Here is a 20,092-nt window from a genome sequence, read left to right as displayed (position 1 = left end):
AAGATATATAATGTAGGCCCATGAGAGCCCCTTGATAGATAGTAAAGCATGTTTTCCTTAAAAATTAAATTAAATAGAAATTACAAAATTTATAATATTACAAATTTAAAACTATGGATGAAATTTGAATCTCTAGGGCTTTTACGGTACCCATTAGATTGTCACCACAGACTTGTTCCCAAGCTAGAAACATTCTAAGATAAGACTATTTAGAGGAATGGAAAAAGAAAAGAGAAAATCATATTATATTAATATTCCATCACCCAATTCTAACTTTAAATGAAAATCCCATCTGTTCATCCCTCCTTAGGAGGGTTGCCTGCGAAACAATGCACTCCCATGTGCTGCAGATTCGAATGATGGTTTCCAATTGGGGTGAGATATTGCTCAGAAATTATCTTGTTTAGTGCATATCATCTGGGATAATTTGCATGGTATATATGTTAATATGATATTATGGATCCTTTTTTAATCAGTTAGATTATAAAATACATTATCCAGGTTACAAACTGTGTCTTAGTATGCAGGTTGCAATGACAGGTGATGGAGTAAATGATGCTCCTGCTCTTAAAAAGGCAGATATTGGCATTGCAATGGGATCAGGGACTGCTGTTGCAAAGGTGGGACTCTTATTCTTTAATTTGTCTTTTTAATGTGAAAAAACCAGTCTTCTTGGTGGATATAATGGTTTCTTCAGAATCGGAAAATTGCATTTCAACAGTTTGAGGACATCTGCAATAACACATTCTTGAAATATAATATTTAGATATTGTTATCTTGTATGCGATAGATACAATTTTAGCATTCTTGTCTTGCTCTTAATCTTTCTTACTTTGCATGAGAGCTAATACTTATTGTATATTACTGAATTGGCCAAAAATCTAGGAATACCTGAGTTCTATTTTGTTGCCATTTAGACAGCATAAAATGGAATGTGTGAAGAAATCCTTTCTAATTCGAGGAAGTTCTTTGATTAACCTACTCCTAGAATTTAAAACTAATAACCAAAAATCTAGGGATACCTGAGTTTTATTTTGTTGCCATTTAGACAGCATAAAATGGAACGTGTGAAGAAATCTTCTCTAATTCGAGGAAGTTCTTTGATTAACCTACTCCCAGAATTTAAAACTAATAAGCTAGATTATTATTTTTATGTTCTAGAGGTTTGCATGAAAGTAAAATGCTTGGAAACAATATAGTCCTATATTTTTCAATCTTAGATTTAGTGGCATAAAACTATGAGTACTTATCTCATCACAAGTTTTTAAAATTCGAATCCAAAGAATAACATTTTTTGTTTTTGATTACGTGAAAACTGTTGTCGGTAAAGTTATAAAATAGCCGACGGGTAGATTAGCATCCGAAAGGATGCATGATGGTTGAGTCACCCCTTTGGAATGGTATATGTACACCGTCTGGAATGGACTTTGGATTATTGTAATAATGATCATTGGGAGCACTATGTAATCTCTTAGGCATATATGTGAATAATAAAAGGAGTACTATTGTGTTACATGTTCTTGTCTATTGTCTGTATGCATTAAACTATTTACCCCATACGGTAAACATTTGGCGTAGTTGCCCAATGGACTTGGAATGGAGGTAGAGGAATGAAGACTAATGCCGAATCAGCTTAACAAGGATAAGAATAAGCTAAAGGAAAAAGATGAAATATGCACCGCACAAGAAATTTTAATTTTGGTAAAACAGGTCGAGCGCAAACAGAGGTTTCAACAGATTGTTGACGGACACCAAAGCACTGAGGAATTGTTGGAAGAGACTCGATAGCGGTTGAATTTGGTGGAAGAAACAAAGGAGGAATTTCTTAACCTGTATATGCTGAAGGAAGAGAATCCAGATGGAAGGGAATTAATTTGCACGGTTCAGAGTGCCAAGGGAGCACGAGCGTGGAGTGAACTCTTTGTTTGTGATACACTTCCGGAATGGACAACTTTGCTAAAGGAAAACCCTTTTCGCCAAGTAACGCGGCTGTTGGAAATAAGATGACTGTTCGAAACAGTGCAGGTTTGTAGAACAACGTGGGTGTTGTGCAAAACAGCGTGGGTGCTCAGAACAACATGGGTCCTTTGAACAGCATAGGTGCTCAAAACAGCGCAGGTGCTCAACAAGTACCTAAGAATCAAAAGTAGCGATGACAAGTCCCGAAGAAAAATTACCAAAGTTTAATGGTGATGAATTGGTAGATCCAATCAGACATTGCAAGGTGTCCGAAACCATATGGACAACAAATGGCATTACGGACAAGGATGATTGGGTCAGACAGTTCCTAGCAACCCTACGGGGTGTGGCAATTGATTGGTTTTCAGATGCTGACCCTCAGAAATTAACTACATGAGCAGGAGTTAGAAAGGAGTTTATCGCCGAGTTTCAATTGCTACAAGATGACATTGAGATCGTAGTAGAAATATACACCACAAAGCAAGGGAAACATGAAACAGTCCATGTATATGCCATAAAACTAAAATAATAAATAAATAAAATGGAAAGTAAGCCAATAGATGGGTTGAAAAAGTGATGGTTCATTGAAGGACTATGCTCGGAGTTAAGGAAAAAAATGAAGATTGTGCCGCCATCATCATGCACCGAAGCATACAATCAGGTGATGGACTTAGAGAGTGAACAGAAAACGAAAGAGAAAGAAAAGTAGCTCATCCGACTTAGATGACTCGTCTTCGGAAGGAGATAGTAGTGGTGACGAAAATGACAGTAAGAAGGTCTGCGCTCTCCAAAAGGATATGATTAGAATGATGAAAGAATTTAAGAATATGCAAAAAGAGACGAAGGGAAACAAGCTATGGTGCACAGAATGCAAGACAGAAGGTGACACGAAGGGGTCCTGCCCGAAAAATTAATTTTGTGATATCTGTCAAATTATGGGACATTCCACAAAAGAATGCTCCTTCAATATGAAAACAAGAGGGCATCAACAAGTGCTCTTGACAGAGAAGGCTTCCGCATCAAGAGGGAGCAGAAACACAAGCAATGATGGTGCTACTTCGGGTGGATACAGAAATAATAGAAGAGGGCAAAACAACAATGCCAACAATAATAATGGGGGCTGCAACTGAATTCAGTACAATGCGAACGGTCGCCCGATGGTTCAATGCCGACCATGCAATTTGTGGGGCCACTTTGCACAGAACTGTACATCAACAAACACACCAAAGTTGTTTTGTGGATGGTGCGGTCCTAGAGATCATGAAGATGGCAAGTGCCCGAAATTAGGAGTGAATTTGATCAGCATCGGCGTGGATGAAGAAGTCTTGGCAATCACTTGTAAACAAGCAAAACTGTACCCTGACCTGATCGAAGAAAAGAGGAGATTGGAAGAAGTGTAGGCAGAAATTGAGAAAGCAATGTCGGTAGGGAAATCACAATTGAAGGACACTACCGGTACCTCAACGAGGAACTCTGCAAAACAAAATATCATAAGGCAGACATTATGAATTGAAATATCAGTCAAGTTAAATGATCTGATCCTCACAATGCCTCAACTATAAACAACACTCACGAACATAGCCCTGACTACTAAACTACCAGGAGAACATGGAAGGGAAAAGGAAAGCGAAGCAAGTGTAGTGGACCCAATGCTACCAGCCCTCACATCCGAATGACATTCGGTAGTCATAGAGATGGGTATATTAGGAACAGTCCTTTCAGACACAATTGTGTACAGAGGTTCCGAGGTAAACATCCTACCAAAAGATACTTGGAAGAAGTTGGGACAATCGATATTGTGGCCACTTACGTTCCAGTTACTAACGATGGACCAACACGACATTAAACCTCTCAGGAAATCTTGATGGCACAATCAGTAACTATTGGAACACAGTTATTCCTACTCGATTTCGTCATCATTCCGTTGAAGAGGAGAGGATATGACGCTATTCTGGGCCGAGGATGGCTTTTACAAGCAAGGGTTAAGCATGACTGGAAGAAGAATACCCTATGAATGGATCCTGGAGGTAGAAGATTCATAATTGACCTGCACACACAAATGGTAGGTGAGGAGGCAGTGTTGTCAGATTTTGAAGGCGAAGGTGGAGGGGTGATGAGAGGAAGAAGAGAATGGAACTTGTTGAAGAGGGAGTATTAAGATTAGAAGAAGGGTTGAATGAGGACGATCTAGATTCGGTGAACGAACTATTTCGCTGGCAGATGGAGGATTACGAACTCTTCCCGAGCTGCAACATGTTGGGCATCGAAGAAGAAAAAGGAAGAAACGATTTTCCAGAGGAATATAGCTTCTAAAGGAAGGAGAAGCACAGGTGGATGAAACATTAGCCCATACGTTCAGTGAAGATAAGCCGATAAAATATGAAGAGGCCAGAGTACAAACCATGAACCTCAAAGATATTGGTGGAAGAAGAGAGAGCTTTCACACATGCGGAGAAGAGAAGAATACACCGTACGACTAGAAATTTGCAGGAAGAGACCTAGAGGTGCACCATACGGCAAGCATAGGGCAAGGGAAAAATACCGTACAGATCGGAGGATTCTTTCGGACAAGGAGGTACACTGTACGATCTTCTGGAAGCAGGTAAGGAAGTATTCTACGGCCTAGACAAAGCAACTGTACGGATTCAAGAAAGGACTATACGAAATAGCTAGCGTACCATATGGTACCGTACGGACATGAGTACAACATCACCGTATGGTCACAGAGGGGGATACACATTGCTAGACAACATCATACGATCAAACAAGGTAATCGTACAGACGACCAAAATTGGCTACCATACGAACACACATGCACTATTTGTGAAGGAGAAAGCATCGTACGACCTTCTGTATGACTAAAGATAAACATAGGGTCATATGGACATGTAAGAGCATTATTGGGAGGAAGAAAGTATCGTACGTTGTACAGAGGAGCAATTAAAACAACAGAAAGACATGGAAGCGGCCATATGGAGATATTCCGTATGACCTAGAAGAGCAAAGTTGGATCATACGCCCAGTAAAGAAGTGGTTGTACAACCCTTGCAAGATCAGTGGGAGAATGAAGGAGGCATTGCCATACGATTAGTCAGAGGGTTGCAAAAGACAAAACGACCATTATTGAACCGGGGTAGAGGTGACTGATAGAAGGGGACAGAGGACAGAGAGTGTTAAAAAAGAAAAAGAAAAAAAAAGAGGTTATAAAGATAGGGCACGGACACCGTATGACCCATTTGAACACCGTACGACTGAAGTAGAGATATTGAAGATTGTATAGGCATATCATACAAGACCATACAAAAGGTTGAAATCATACGGACATATCAGAGATACCGTATGGCTACATAAAGGATCAGTGGGAGAATGAAGGAGGCATTGCCGTACGATTAGTCAGAGGGTTGCAAAAGACAAAATGACCATTATTGAACTAGGGTAGAGGTGACTGATAGAAGGGGACAGAGGAGAGAGAGTGTTAAAAAAGAAAAAGAAAAAAAAAAGAGGTTATAAAGATAGGGCACGGACACTGTATGACCCATTTGAACACCGTAAGATTGAAGCAGAGATATTGAAGATTGTACATGCATATCATACAAGACCGTACAGAAGGTTGAAACCGTATAGACATATCAGAGATACCGTAGAGCTACATAAGGACATAGTACGACATGGGAGCTAGTGAGGACATTGTACGGATGCAAAAAGTCACCATGCGGGCTAGGGTAAACGTACGACCAACCAAATAACATATAGATAGGAAGCTATTACCACGGCTAGAACAGAAGACAATGTACGGCCAAAATAGAAGACCCGTATGGTCAAGCAGGTACTAAGTACGGACAAACATCGTAAGCATAACTTGTACGGTTAAGCAGGTGGCTACTAGCAACAATAAGACTGTACGACCCAAGGACATATCTACCTTATAGCCAAGCAATGCAAGTAATATTTGTGCATCATAAGTATATCGTACGAATTGGAAGGAAGGATTGCAGAACAAGGATTGCCATACGACACAGAAGAAGGGTGATAAGAGAGGTTTGGTAAAAAAAAAAATGACGACAAATCGAAATAGTTCAAAATGAGTAACATATGATGCCGAAGGGAAGGGAAAGACATAAACAGGTAGTAAAACATAAGCAGTTGCCAGAAAGAGTGTGGGATCGGAATAAAATGACAAAAATGGTGTGTTCCATGGGCTTTTGTGTGGGTTTGAGAGTGCTAATTTTGTCTTGGCCCTAGAACCCCATGGGGGGTGCTACCCCTCGATCCTGCTGGGGGCATAGACCCCTAGTCGCTTCAATTATCAGTCGTGGGAAGTATGACCAATTGATGAGACTTGGAGCTGCTGTAGGCATGGAGTGTCTGTGTACCAGAGGTGAAAATAACAATAGAGCAGTCCTTTCGAGAGGAGTGATACACTTTGAGGCACTTGGAGTAGGTGTTGGATGTGAAGCTACTTTGGTGGATGCATAGAGAGCTCAGGAGGAGTTGGTGATCTAGTTGAAGGTAGTACAATGACACTTGGCTCAGTGTACCCAGGTGTTGAAAGCAGAGAAAGCGGGACGGGTGGATATTTTGTAATTGTCGTCTGGAGATGACTTTTCTTTTTTTGGGGGGGGGGATGATGTCGGTAAAGTTATAAAATAGCCGATGGGTAGATTAACATCCGAAAGGACGTGTGACGGTTGAGTCACCCCTTCGGAATGGTATATGTACACCGTCCGGAATAGACTTTGGATTATTGTAATAATCATCATTGGAAGCACTATGTAATCTCTTTAGCATATATGCAAATAATAAAAAGAGTACTGTTGTATTACATGTTCTTGTCTATTGTCTATATGAATTAAACTATTTACCCCATACGGTAAACAAAAACAAGTTTTGAAGGTGCCTTGAAACCCTTTTACAAAATAGGACTAACCACAGAAACCAATAAAGCACATAAAACAAAACAAAGTCAGATATAAAACAAGGCCAGGCAAAAGACAAAAGCCAGCCAGAGAAAGAAACAACAATGGCAGAAAGGGCCAAGCTCACCAAAAAACTAAAAACTTTGAAAAAGAAAGACACGGAGAAAAGGGCACACTAACACATAGCTATCCAAAACACTTCGGCAACTCCACAGCTTCCTGTTCCAGCGTGTCCATATCCTCAGCCGCTTTCTTTATCCCTTTAAACTTAGTGGTAGTAGTAGAGTCCTTCCTCTTAGTGTTGGCTCTGTTTCTTTTGCTAGGGCCAGTTTGACTATCCATAGGAGAATCCTTGTCATCAATGACTTGAATGTTGACCCTATCCATGGTAGAGTTCTGCAACTTCCCAAGAAGAATCTTAATGTGCTCATTCGAGGCCTCTAGAATCTTATATCTTTTCTTCCCAATACCTTTTAGAACAAAATCTAGGTTGTAGATTTTAACTTCCATTGCCAAGACTCTGTCTTCCAACTTCTTGTAAGCAAAAATGCCCTTCACTTTACCAGTCATACAAGGATCATTACCTTCAGGCGAAATAACATCATCCCCCAAATCGTTAACCACAGTAGCCTCCTCCCAGAAGTTCACCTCACTCTCGAAAGCCCTAATCTTTAGATTAACTTCCTTAAGCTCATGGAAGGACCATTTAATGGCTCTGTAGAAGTCAAACATACCATTCTTGGCAGTAAAAAGAACATTCAACTCTTTGTTGGAATCACTCAAAATGAGCATGGATGGATCAATCATCTAGAAGGAATTTTCATCCTCCTCACCCTAACAGGTAAATTGATCTTTGGTCTCGAGACACCAAGCTTGAGCTTTTCTCGGTTCACCTTCTTGTAGCGTGCAAAATCCTCAAAGTGGGGAGAGTGCTTATTAGGGGTAACATGACCATGAGTAGGAGTATCCAAATCAGGGAGAGTATTGGGGGAAGGGGAGACTTCCCTAGCAACCTTATCCAAGCTAGAGGAGGCATCTTGAGTACTGGGCTTTTTCTGCTTGTTACCCTTTGTGCCAGGCTTAGGAGCAGGCTTCCTCTTCTTCTTACTCTGCATGCCAGGCTCGTCCCTATCCATGTCCGTATGAACATCCTTCTCATTATATTCCTCATCTAAGGAGACCTCCCCCTTAGGGTGCTTGCGTTTCTTACTCACATCCTTTTTATTGTTAGGGCATTTCTTGGGAGTGGATGCTTAACTTTTCTTCTTGGTGCTTTAATCTTCTATTTCCTTAGACTTTGAACCCCTACTAACATTTGTATTCTTGAAGTTATCTCATCATAAGACTTGGAAGCTTTTGTGTCCTCCCCAGAATCAACATTCTCTGAATAGAAAACCCCATAGAATTTGTTTCAGTATGTTCATAAATCAGGACCTTCAGCCCACCATGAACTGGGGGATTAGTAACCTCATGAGTGTGAATCTCGTTAATGTTGGTGTTTAGGCAAGTGTACAAATAGGAAGGAATGGAGATTTTCATGTTGTGTCTGAAGTGATTCAGTAATACAAAATGATGGGTGCAAATTCTAGAAAATCTCCCATTGAGAGTAACATAATATATGATTGCCCTAAGAACAATCCTACAAATTCTCTTAATAGAACCTGAATAGAAGTAAGTCTTACCAGATTTAACCAACTCCTTTACTGCCCCTGATCTTTAGGAAATGCATCCACAACAGTATTAGAGTACTTCTTGTCCTTGTAGAATTTCTTACCCACAATGGGAATGCCCATAACTTGAGAGATTGTATCCTTAGTGACAATGAATTTCTGCCCTTGGTACACTAGAGCTCCCTCATCCCAGTTCTTGTAGAAGAACTTACCCATTGCAGGGTTACCACCATGTAGGCACTTCATGAAGGGCGTAAGACCTCCAGCTTATAGGATCACCCAAGCCTTCATTTGCTTACTCCATTTCTTCCAGGAAACTAGTTCTCAATGTCTTCTTTTCCCACCCATCTTGACACAACAGCTCCAGAATTCCAAGCAAATGGCAAGGAACAACCAAACTGCATTGGAAAAAAAGAGCTTGAGTAAGACCTAGCTGAGAGAATAGAAAGGATATCATAGGTATGAAAGAATAAACTCACTTCCATAACAAAAACCTTCAGAATGTGTGAATGGGAATAGCAATTATTATCACAATTGTTGCAGATGCAATTCAGTTGCCTCATAATCATGAAAATATCAACTTGAAGTACCAACTTACCCATTTCGTAAAGCCCCCTCCTTGCCATTTATCGAATCATAATTAATACACGAAGTGATCTCAGTTGGGATAGCCACCTCACCCTCCCATCTCATTTGCTGATTAATCCTGACAGCCACATTAGAAAGAGAGTCAGCAATAGTGTTTGATTCTCTATACGCATGGGATATCACATATTTATCCAAAGTGTTTAGAATATCCTTCACTTCTTGAATGATATTAGAGATTGTCCATGAAGGACTCGACTATCTCTTCAAGCAATTGACAATGTTATTTGAGTCTCCCTCAAGCCATAGTTTGTTAACACTTAATCATTTGCGAACTCGATAGCTTGGAGGGCTGCTATAATCTCTAGATATTGATTAGTCCGTTTTCCCAAGGGGAGCTCCACAATAGCAAAGCAATGGCCAACATGATTCCTTAGCACACCCCCACACCCAGCCAACCCATAGTTACCTTTAGCTGCCCCACCAAAGCTAGCTTTGATCCAATTTGAAGGAGGAAAAGTTCTTTCTGGAACTATCCTCAGGTTAGGAGAAGAAGGCAAACTCCTGTCTAACATCTAGAATGAGGACTAGAACAATGTTAATTCTCCAAAATAGCCCTCTCAATCTTTAGGAAAACAACTTTGGGAGGGGGGACTTGTCCTTAAAGATTCTTTTATTTTGCTCTTTCCATTTACCCCAAAAGATATGAGGAAATGAGGAGGACTACAGTCTGTTGAGCTCCTTAGAGAAAGAGGACAGTGGAATCCATTGGATAAAACTCTCAGAAATGGGGAGAGGGAAGGTCCAAACCAAATTTAATTTACTCAGGTAAAACGATTAAATATCCCTAGCAAAAGAACAATGAATAAAGATATGGTTAACCAATTCCTCATCATTGCAGCAGAGCACACATCTATTCGAGAGGAAGAATCCTCTCTCACATAAGTTGTCCACTATAAGAATCTTGTTCTGAATGAGAATCCATAAGAAACTATTGACTTTAGGGATAAGCCCATAGTAACATCTTTTGTCGATTAAGGAAAATATCAGCAAATTTATATTAATTGTCAGCTTTGAACTAAGGAAATAATAAAAATGCCAACAATGAGCAAAGCGTGAGATTGAAAAGGAACAATAAACCATATAAAGCTACACCAAAAGGTAGATGCTAGATGCAACATATTCAAACATAGGTCTTCTTTATTGATAAACTGACAATTTCTCACATAGACACCATGATATTCAACTCTTCAACTTGAAAGACAACCTCTTCAAATAAACCCAATGCAAATGCATTCTAGGTAGCATACAATGCCTTACTATGTTTTGCTAATATTGTTGTGTTTGACTATGTATTAATTGTTCGGCGGATTTCAAAAACTTATAAAGATAAAACAATAAAGGATAAAATTTATTAATGTCCAACAAATGACCACAACCGGGTCAAAGTGACCGAGGAGCTGAACAAAATACAACCAACAATAGGAACACCAAACAATGACTACAAACCAACCAACAAAAGAAAGAGGAAAAACGAGTGGAGACCTAGACAAATAGGGGGAGGGTGGAAGGGGCAAGAGGGCAACCCACCCACGCCAAACAAAACTATAAATCCAAAGAGACTGAGAAAATCCCTAGAATAGTGGTAGTGGTAGTGGGGTGCTGCAAACAATGTTGGCTCTAGAGGTGCCTTGCATGGCTACAGGGAGTGGATCTTGTTAATTCCATAACTTTATAATATACTGATCTGATTAACAGATCTTTATGATCTATTCTTCATTACCAAAGTCTCTATTATATGATCTTAGCCTCCTAATAGGGATTGGCGCCAATCCTGAAGTAATTATTAGATAACTAACTAATCTTCTTTTTGTTAGTTTGGAACTAAATGATTCTTCTTGGAAAGTCGCCGATCATTAGTAGAAGGATTAGTTTTGACTTTGGAAGGGACATGTCCTTTATAAGGACATGACCCTTGGTTCTATACTTATGTAGGGTGTGGTGGAAGGTTAAGGACACACAAACAATTAGAAGTCTGCTTCTTGATCAACTCTGCCCTCAAGACAATTTGCAGATACATAAATTATATCCAGAATTATAAGTATTGATTCACACAAGTTTGAATATTGAAGACTATATTTTGAAGTATAAGAGTAAGGCATAATATAAATCTGATATACATTACAGAATTTGCAGAAACTTTACATGGTATCAGAGCTCTAGTAGTCAAACCTAGGCTTTGCAAATTAAATAATCAGACCTGATGTATATCTAGCAGCACTCTCCTATCTTCAATGGCATGCACAATCAGACCCGAAGATAGGTTTGATGGGAAATAACACTTCGATGCTTGGAAATTCAGAATCATGATGATTCTTGAAGGAAATGATGTAAAACAATTTGTTGATTCAGCATCCAGACAACCTACTGTTGAACCTCATAAAACTATGTGGAGTAAAGGAAATAGGAAAGCCATTCAAATCATATTAGATGGAGTGAAAAATGATATAGTACCCATGCTAATGAAACATCAAACAACATTTGCTATGATGAATGCATTACTAAACGGATATGAGGTTAACAATGCAACTAGAGTTCTTGCACTAAAAAAGCAACTAAATCACATACAAGTAAAGAAGGTAGAATAAATGAATTCTTACTTCCTAAGAGTTGCTAGCCTAAGAGATGAACTTGCAAGTATAGGAACAGTCATTAATGACAGAGAATAACATTAGTGGCTATAGATGGATTACCAGATTCATGGGAAACATTCACACAAGGAGTAAGTGTCAGCGATAATCTTCTTGACTTCAATAGACTTAAGGGAGATTGTCTTCAGGAAGATTCCAAAAAACTAAAGAAAGGAGGAAAATTGAAAATGGAAGATGAACTTCATGTTCTTAATACAAATCCGTATAAAGGCAAATAGAAGCACTTCAAGAAGAAAAAGGGTAATTAAAAGAATGACAAACCTCAGAAAGATCTATCCAAAATAAAATGCTTCAGATGGGAATTTTAAACAGCAACTGAACTGTACAAACATAACTAGGGAAGAAGATAACTATGATCCCTTCGTCACTATCAAATGAAGTCTCAAATAAAGCATGGGTGATTGATAGTGGATCATCTAGACATATTACAGGATACAAAGAAGCACTACACTCTATATCAAAAAAGTTTAATGGCAAAGTCACCATCGGTGATAATTCGACACATTCTGTCAAAGGTTGGAAATTGTACCTTGAAACTTAAGTCGAGAAATTCTCTTCATCTCAAAGGAGTACTCTATGTACCAAGAATAAAAAGGAATCTAATCTCAGTTACAACACTTGAAGATGATGGACATAATGTTGCATTCATGGACGGTAAAGTAATGACCTAGGCTAAGAACTCCTTATTTAAGAAAGCAAAATTTATTGGTAAAAGAAAAGATTATTTGTATGAATTAAATTAAGAACCTAGTTGACCTATTCAAGCCTCTTAATTCATGAAGCTGCAGATATAAATGAAATATGACACAGAAGGTTAGGACATCTAAATTTCAAAACTTTATCAACTATGGAGAAGATGGTTACTGGTTTACCTAAACTAAATAAAATCACCCAAGCATATGCAAAGGATGTGCTCTAGGTAAGAACACCAAAAGTCCATTTCATGATAGCACTAGATAAACTAACAATGTTTTGGATTTAATCCACTCAGATTTGTGTGGACCTATGTTTGTTCCTTCTCTTGGAGGATTTTGGTACTATATACTTTTTATAGATGACTTCTCTAGGAAAACTTGGATTTATCTCTCAAAATGCAAAGAATTAGAAGAAATCCTAAAGAGATCTAAAGAATTTAAAACCTTAACTAAAAACTTATTAGGACATAAAATTAAAACTTTTAGAACTCATAATGGAGGGGAATACACCTCAGATATTTTTAAAAAGTTTTGTAAAGAAACATGAATTAAGAGGGAGTATACCATTCCTTATAACCAACAACAAAATAGGGTAGTGAAAATGAAGAATAGAACAATTATAGAAGCTGCTAGAGCTATGATATCTAATCAAAATCTAGAGTATTATCTTTGGGCAGAAGCCTCTTGTACTGTTGTCTATATTGAAAACAAATTTCCTCACTCCTACCTTAGAGATGAAACTCCTGAAGAAGTTTTTACTAAGGTTAAACCCAATATAAGTCATCTTAGGATTGGTGGATACCTTGTATATATCCATGTTCCAAAAGAAAAGAGAACTAAGTTAGAACCCTCCTGGAGGAAAGGTATTTTTGTAGGGTATAGTGAAACATCTAAAGCATATAGGATTTTCATGCCTGGTCAGAAAAATATTGAACTTAGTAGGGATGTAATTTTTGAAGAAGATTTAGCATTCAAAAGAGCCCTAAGTTCTGAAGAACCCTCTCCTTTACCTAGTTCTGAAAGAAATACTAAATCTGAGTCTTAGAGGGAGAACATGGAAGAAATTGAAGATAAAATTCAAAACCTTAAGCTTGAAGAAACTCAAAATTTTAAGAAAAGACCACTTTGGGCCACTAAAACAATAGAGGAAGCACAAGACTTCGTTGCACCATTGGAACAGTCAAAGAAAGCAAAAGACCCAAAAGATTTTCTAGTTATATAGCAAACATGAATGATTTGTCTAAATCAGAACTAACCAATATTTCAGATGCTATTAAACATACAACTTGGAAAGAAGCTATGATAGAACAATACCAATCTATTATGAAGAATGATGTGTGGGAAATTGTTCAGAGACCTGAAGGAAAATTTGTTGTTTCTTCCAAGTGGATATTTAAAATAAAGCATGCTATTGACGGTAGCATTGAAAAATATAAATCTAGATTTGTAGCCAATGGATTCTCTCAGAAAAATGGATTGATTATGAAGAAACCTTTGCTCCTGTTGCCAAATACACCTGTGTAAGAGTAGTCCTAGCTATTGTAGCATCAAAGGGATGGAAAGTACATTAGATGGATGTAAAAACAATATTCTTGGATGGAAAGATTACAGAAGAGGTATATTTGGAGCAACCTAAAGGATTTGAAACTCATGATCCTAATGTTTTTGTTTGCAAGCTCAAGAAAGCTCTCTCTAGGCTTAAACAGGCTACAAGTGCTTGGTATGAAAGAATTGATAAGTATCTCACCAGCTTAGGATTCTCCAAGGACTAAAAATGCAGTCGATCCAAATTTATATTATAAAAGGGTAAAGATGATATGGCAATTTTGATACTGTATGTTGATGATTTACTAATAATAGGTGATGATCATCTCATAGATCAATGCAAGAAAGATCTAATTAGAGAATTCGAGATAAAACACTTGGGACTCCTTCATTACTTCCTAGGATTGGAAGTACGACAGAATTTTGACAACATTATACTTAATCAAGGGAAGTATACATTAGATATTTTGAAGAGATTTGGAATGTGAAATTGCAAGTCTATGCCTTCTCCAATGGAGATTAATCTACATAAACTTAAAGAAGCAGGAATAGAATCACCTTCCATAAATTCTACTCTCTATAGACAGTTGATTGGGTCCCTTATGTATTTGGTAAATACAAGATCTGATATATGTTATGTTGTTAATGCCTTAAATCAGCTTATGTGTGAGCCAAAGGAGATTCACCTAGTTGCACTCAAACACATTATGAGATACTTACAAGGCACCCTTAACCTTGGGCCCCAATTTGATAAAGTTGACTTGGATCTACATGAATTCATTGACTCAAATTAGGGTGGAAGTGTTAAAGACATAAAAAGTACTACAGGATGTTTCAGTTTAGGATCAACAATGATATCTTGGATATGCAAAAAACAGTCTTCAGTAACACAAAGTTCCATAGAAGCCGAATACATTGCAGCAATGATGGCCTCTTCGGAAGCAGTTTGGCTTAGAAAGTTACTTGTGGGATTATTTGGTCAAGCCATGAATCCTACGATTATTCATTGTGATAATAAGAGTTCCATCAAGCTTTCGGTGAATCGAGTTTTCCATGACAAGTCTAAGCATATCGAAATTCCTTACCATTATGTAAGAGATATGGTAGACAGGAATACTGTAAAATTATAATACATTTGCAGTGCAGATCAGACAACAAATATTGTCACCAAACCTCTCTTTAGAGTGAAGATAGATCACTTCAGGAAAAGATTTGGTATGGTTGAACTGTAATTCATTTGTATTATTTAAATTATTAATAAAATAGCCTATTGACTGTTATGGGCTCCACCATTTGTATTCATTATTTTTAGAAGTGACAATCTCTTAGATAATGTGCTAAACAATAGAGTCCTATTGTAAGATCTAGATGAGTTCAAGATCACATTGTGAAGTGGACATTGCTATGTTTATAAATCACAATTTGGATAAAGGAAGAATTTTATTCTCCGGAGGTTATCTTGTGTTCTAGTAGATCTTAAACTCAGGATCACTTTGTGAAATAGGAATACCAATACCTATGATTCACAACTTGGATAAATGAAGAATTTGATTATTCTCCAGATTTATCTTGTATATTGTAGTCATTGCAATACTTTTATCACTAGAATTAGTGATATGTCATATCACAGGTTTAGTAATAGACATCGTATCATGTGTTCATTAATACCACATGCTAAGAAGATTCAGATAGATATAGAGAATAATAAATATTTGTTTGTACATCTTAATTGATGATGCTAGATATGATATCTCTTAGCATAATTATCAAGTTAAGAGGGAGTGTTAATTCCATAACTTTTTAATATACTGATCTGATTGACAGATCATTCTGATCTATTCTTGGTTACCGAAGTCTCTATTATATGATCTTAGCCTCCTAATAGGGATCGGCATCAATCTTGAAGTAATTATTAGATAACTAACTAATCTCCTTTTTGTTAGTTTGGAACGAAATGATTCCTCTTGGAAAGTCGCCGATCATTAGGAGAAGGTTTAGTTTTGACTTTGGAAGGGACCTGTCCTTTGTAAAGACATGCCCCTTGGTTCTATACTTATGTAGGGTGTGGTAGAAGGTTAAGGACACACAAACAATTAGAAGTCTGCTCCTTGATCAACTCTGCCCTCAAGACAATTCACAGATACATAAATTATCTCCAGAATTATTAGTATTGATTCACACAAGTCTGAATATTGAAGACTATACTCCAAAGTATAAGAGTAAGGCATAATATAAATCTGATAGACATTACAGAATTTGCAGAAGCTTTACAGATCTAGATCAAAAAGGATCTTTGGGGCCTCACTGACTTGGGCTGAGAAGGCGAGGGCAAGTGCCTTTTGGCACCACATACTGTTCCAATGAAGAAAGAGGTGATAAGCTGATCGGACAAAGGGTGCAAGGGGCACTTAAAAGAGTTGTCCCTCAAGCGAATAACCTCATGAAGATAAAGAGCCTCACATCTCTGGTCCATGTACCTGAAGGACAAGATCGGTTGAGACTCAAATAATTTTTTGAAAGAGAAGTCTGATCCTTGAATTCTCTGATGGAATATTTCTGATTGATGTCAAAGGATTTCATGTCAATGAACAGAATTAAAAACAGTTAGTTCAAATTAGAGCAGACCAAAGAAGTGTATAAAGAAAAACAATAAGATGAAGTGGAGTATGTGAGTGAATAATCACAGTGGCAATTAAAGAACATATATTCAGATTTGTTAAATCTTATATATATATATATATATATATATATATATATATATATATATATATATATATATATATATATATATATATATGTCAGAACAATAAACAGAGTATATACAATAGAGGCAGCACCTATAGAATAATTATTAATATTTGAACAAAGATGTGATTCCAGTGAGAAGATAGAATGAACACAGGTAATACCCCATCACTTGCACATCAGATATTTTAAGAATGAAAAATGAAGATGCCTGATCTAATTTTGTGAAGCCACCTGTTTCTAAGAAAGGCATATGTCGGATTCAATAGAAGAAAATATGAAGATGACAAATATACATGCTGTTAATGAGAGATGAGACTTGAATGAACACTGACCATATAAATATGTGTATACAACTTCATATATTGGTAAAGGTCTGATATTATTAAAAAGTAAAAGAGCCTGCAGCAACAATATATCAAGGTCTGATAAAATAAAGAAATAAACTTAAGCAGCAAAGCAATAACATTTTCTTCATACCAAGATCATGATAGAAGCAGCGACTACACGTAAACAGTTATATATGCCATGTCACCCGACAACATGGACAATCCTCTATATCGGTATTATACAGCATAATTCAATGCTTGCAGTTCGATGGAAGTCAAGCATGTGTGATTTCAAGCAGAGGAGCCACATCACATATAAGGAAAATAGAGCAACAATACACAGTGGCAACATCTACAAAGTGATTGGTGAAAATTTGAGTTGGAGAAGTGATGGCAAGATTAAAAATGATGAACAGAAACATTCCCATATAATTGACTACACAAAGAGTCAACTAAAGGGAAGGCAAAGTAAATGTATGAACCTGCTCGATAAAAGAAAAGGAACAGGAATGGCTTAGTGTGGATGACGATAACATATTCTGAACAAATACAATGAGGCAATGAGAGATGTTTGAGTAGCAGTAATTATTAAAAGCAATGTGGAAGATGACAGAGATATGTGTATCGACTTAATAGATATGACGGTTTGTGATGATCAACATATGTGAAAAAGACTTGTGTGTCTAGCAGTGACAACAAGTAGGTATAATGGAGGACGCAAAAATCTATATAGATATAAGCAGCGATATATATTTAAGGACTCACTAGTGCCATCAAGAGTTTTGTAAATATGACGATGCCGTCACAAGAAAAGTAATTTTTTTTAATAAAAACAATAAATGAAGCATATGGGAGGTTTGTTAAACATATTACGGCCAGCTATAATCTAAGTTTATAATATAAATTTGGCTTTGACAAAATCTGCCAAGCAATGGAAGACAAGTAATTATGTATGTTTGAATGTTATTAATTAAACAAGAGGTGCAAATGTATTTGATTTGTCTTTTCATTAAGAGACATGATCATTAGAGAGTATAAATATATACTTGAATGTAATTGGTAAATAGTGTGAGAGAAAGAAACAATAAAGAAAGATTAAGGTGAGTCAGCGGCAATTGAGAACAAGGAAGTGTAAAAATGTGTAAAAGAATATATAAATTCAGATTTCCAATCTGATTTATATATCTTTATATAAAAGTGTGAATGCAAATGGTATATGAATAGATAAAAGTTGAGGAAATATATATGCTGGCAACGAGGAGTTTGCAGATCAAATTAGAATGGAGAAATATGAAGGAACAAATAAAGGAGTGTTTTAAATCGTCCATCATCAGTCAAAGATAGCAACATTGATAGATTGGAGAATCAGTTGCATGCAGTGGGTTGGTGCTCATGAACACAGCAGTGGGGGTTGGTGCTTCTAATAGGTTAGAGACTACGAAGTGTGGGAGTTGGGCATTCCAGTGAGTCGGTGCTCATAAACATAAGGGTCGGAACCACTTGTAGGTTGGAGCCTACTAAACATTGTAAAAGAACAATTTATATAAGAAAGCAATTATTTTGACATGGTTTTCTCCCACATTGGGATTCCATGTAAATCTTGTGTTATTGTGTTCATGTGGACAATTGCTTATTTCAGTAATTGAAGTTATTGTTTGAATAAAAGTTTTAATTTGACAAATTTTTGATTATACTGATTCTCCCCCATCCCTCCACCCCCCCTCTCAGTATAATCGTGTGCTCTTCATTATCATCTTAGACTAGTTTTGTGATAACTTAATTTGTGAATAAAAATATATTTTAGTCTTCTATCTATTCATTATTTTAATTATTAGTTTTATTAGAAAGAATAAAATTTTGACATTGTTTCCCTAAAAGAGATTGGGTCAAACATAAGAAATTCATGCTTTCAGACTCTGAATAATTGTGCGAAGTGAGCACAATGTGGTTAACACAAGATTTCAAATGATCTTTAAGGTTTGTTGAGCAAAAGGAGTGGAGAAGAAGACTAAGAGGTCATCAATGAGACTTCAATAGCTCAAACACAAAGCCAAATTCTATCTTGAAGTTGGAGGCCGAGTTGATATCTCTTAGGTATAGCTAGGACCACAAATATTAAAACACAACTGCTGTGATACAGAAACAAAGATACGAGGGACCCAAGGTCACAACAGGAAGTTCCCAGGGGTTGTACCAAGGAAAAATATGAAAATAAGTGCATGCATATGAAATAAAATATGTAGTACTTCTAAATTTGCATAAAGTCCTTGTTTGAATGTACTAGGTGATTCTCTGTATGGACTCGTGGAGTTTGTCAAAGATTGTGTATGATGCTTTTGATGAAGAAGAATATGAATATTAATTGATGATTGGAAGTTGAATTTTTTTTTTCTGTACTGACATTTTTAGACTTGAGAGTATTTTTATTCTTTTTAAAAAGTTGTCATACTGACATACAGGGTTCCAAATCTCATACTGACAACCATGCCAGAATCGACAATTTAGATTTTATTTGAATGTTGAACAATGAAAATTGTTTTATCACATTTGAGTTCGACACAAGATTAATATAATGATTTGAAACCTAAGTTGATGAATCATGTGACTTCTCCAGTCGATTCTAGGTATGAAACCTACTGAAATCAGATTCTGAAATGAATCTCCTGTGGGTACACATCTGGGATTTGTGTTTTCAAATGTTAAAATGTTTAGTGATTCTAGTTTGATCTTTTAGATATTTTTAAGACCTAGCTTGTTGATTAGCGAACTCTGAACTTATCTATTATGAGATTCTGGCATTATCTTTTTAATACAGAAACTTGAATTTTAATTAAAATGATATGTTTCAAAATTTGAAATTTGTAATGGTTCTGTTTAGCATATGTATTGGTATGACATACTAAACTTAATTCCAGTTTTTAGTTTTATAAACTGTAA

At 36.9% G+C, this 20,092-nt stretch overlaps 1 protein-coding gene across 4 annotated transcripts in view; it reads left to right on the top strand.

Moving 5' to 3' along the window:
• Positions 1-20,092, top strand: part of ECA3 (endoplasmic reticulum-type calcium-transporting ATPase 3) — a 344,449-nt gene that overhangs the window by 251,239 nt on the left and 73,118 nt on the right. For all 4 annotated transcript variants that reach the window (XR_016355913.1, XR_016355911.1, XR_016355912.1 and 1 more), the window contains exon 24: positions 528-620. Coding sequence is in view for 1 of the 4 variants with exons in the window: in XM_089799217.1 (XP_089655343.1) it covers positions 528-620 (93 nt within the window). In the remaining 3 variants the exon portion in view is untranslated. The remainder of the gene's footprint in view (positions 1-527; positions 621-20,092) is intronic.

The sequence above is a fragment of the Cupressus sempervirens genome, chromosome 9 (assembly GCF_028749045.1).
Source record: "Cupressus sempervirens isolate cs-2001-9-10 chromosome 9, ASM2874904v1, whole genome shotgun sequence".
Classification (NCBI taxonomy): Eukaryota; Viridiplantae; Streptophyta; class Pinopsida; order Cupressales; family Cupressaceae; genus Cupressus; species Cupressus sempervirens.
The sequence above is the reverse complement of the archived record's forward strand: the minus strand, read 5'-3'. Positions and strand labels throughout refer to the sequence as shown.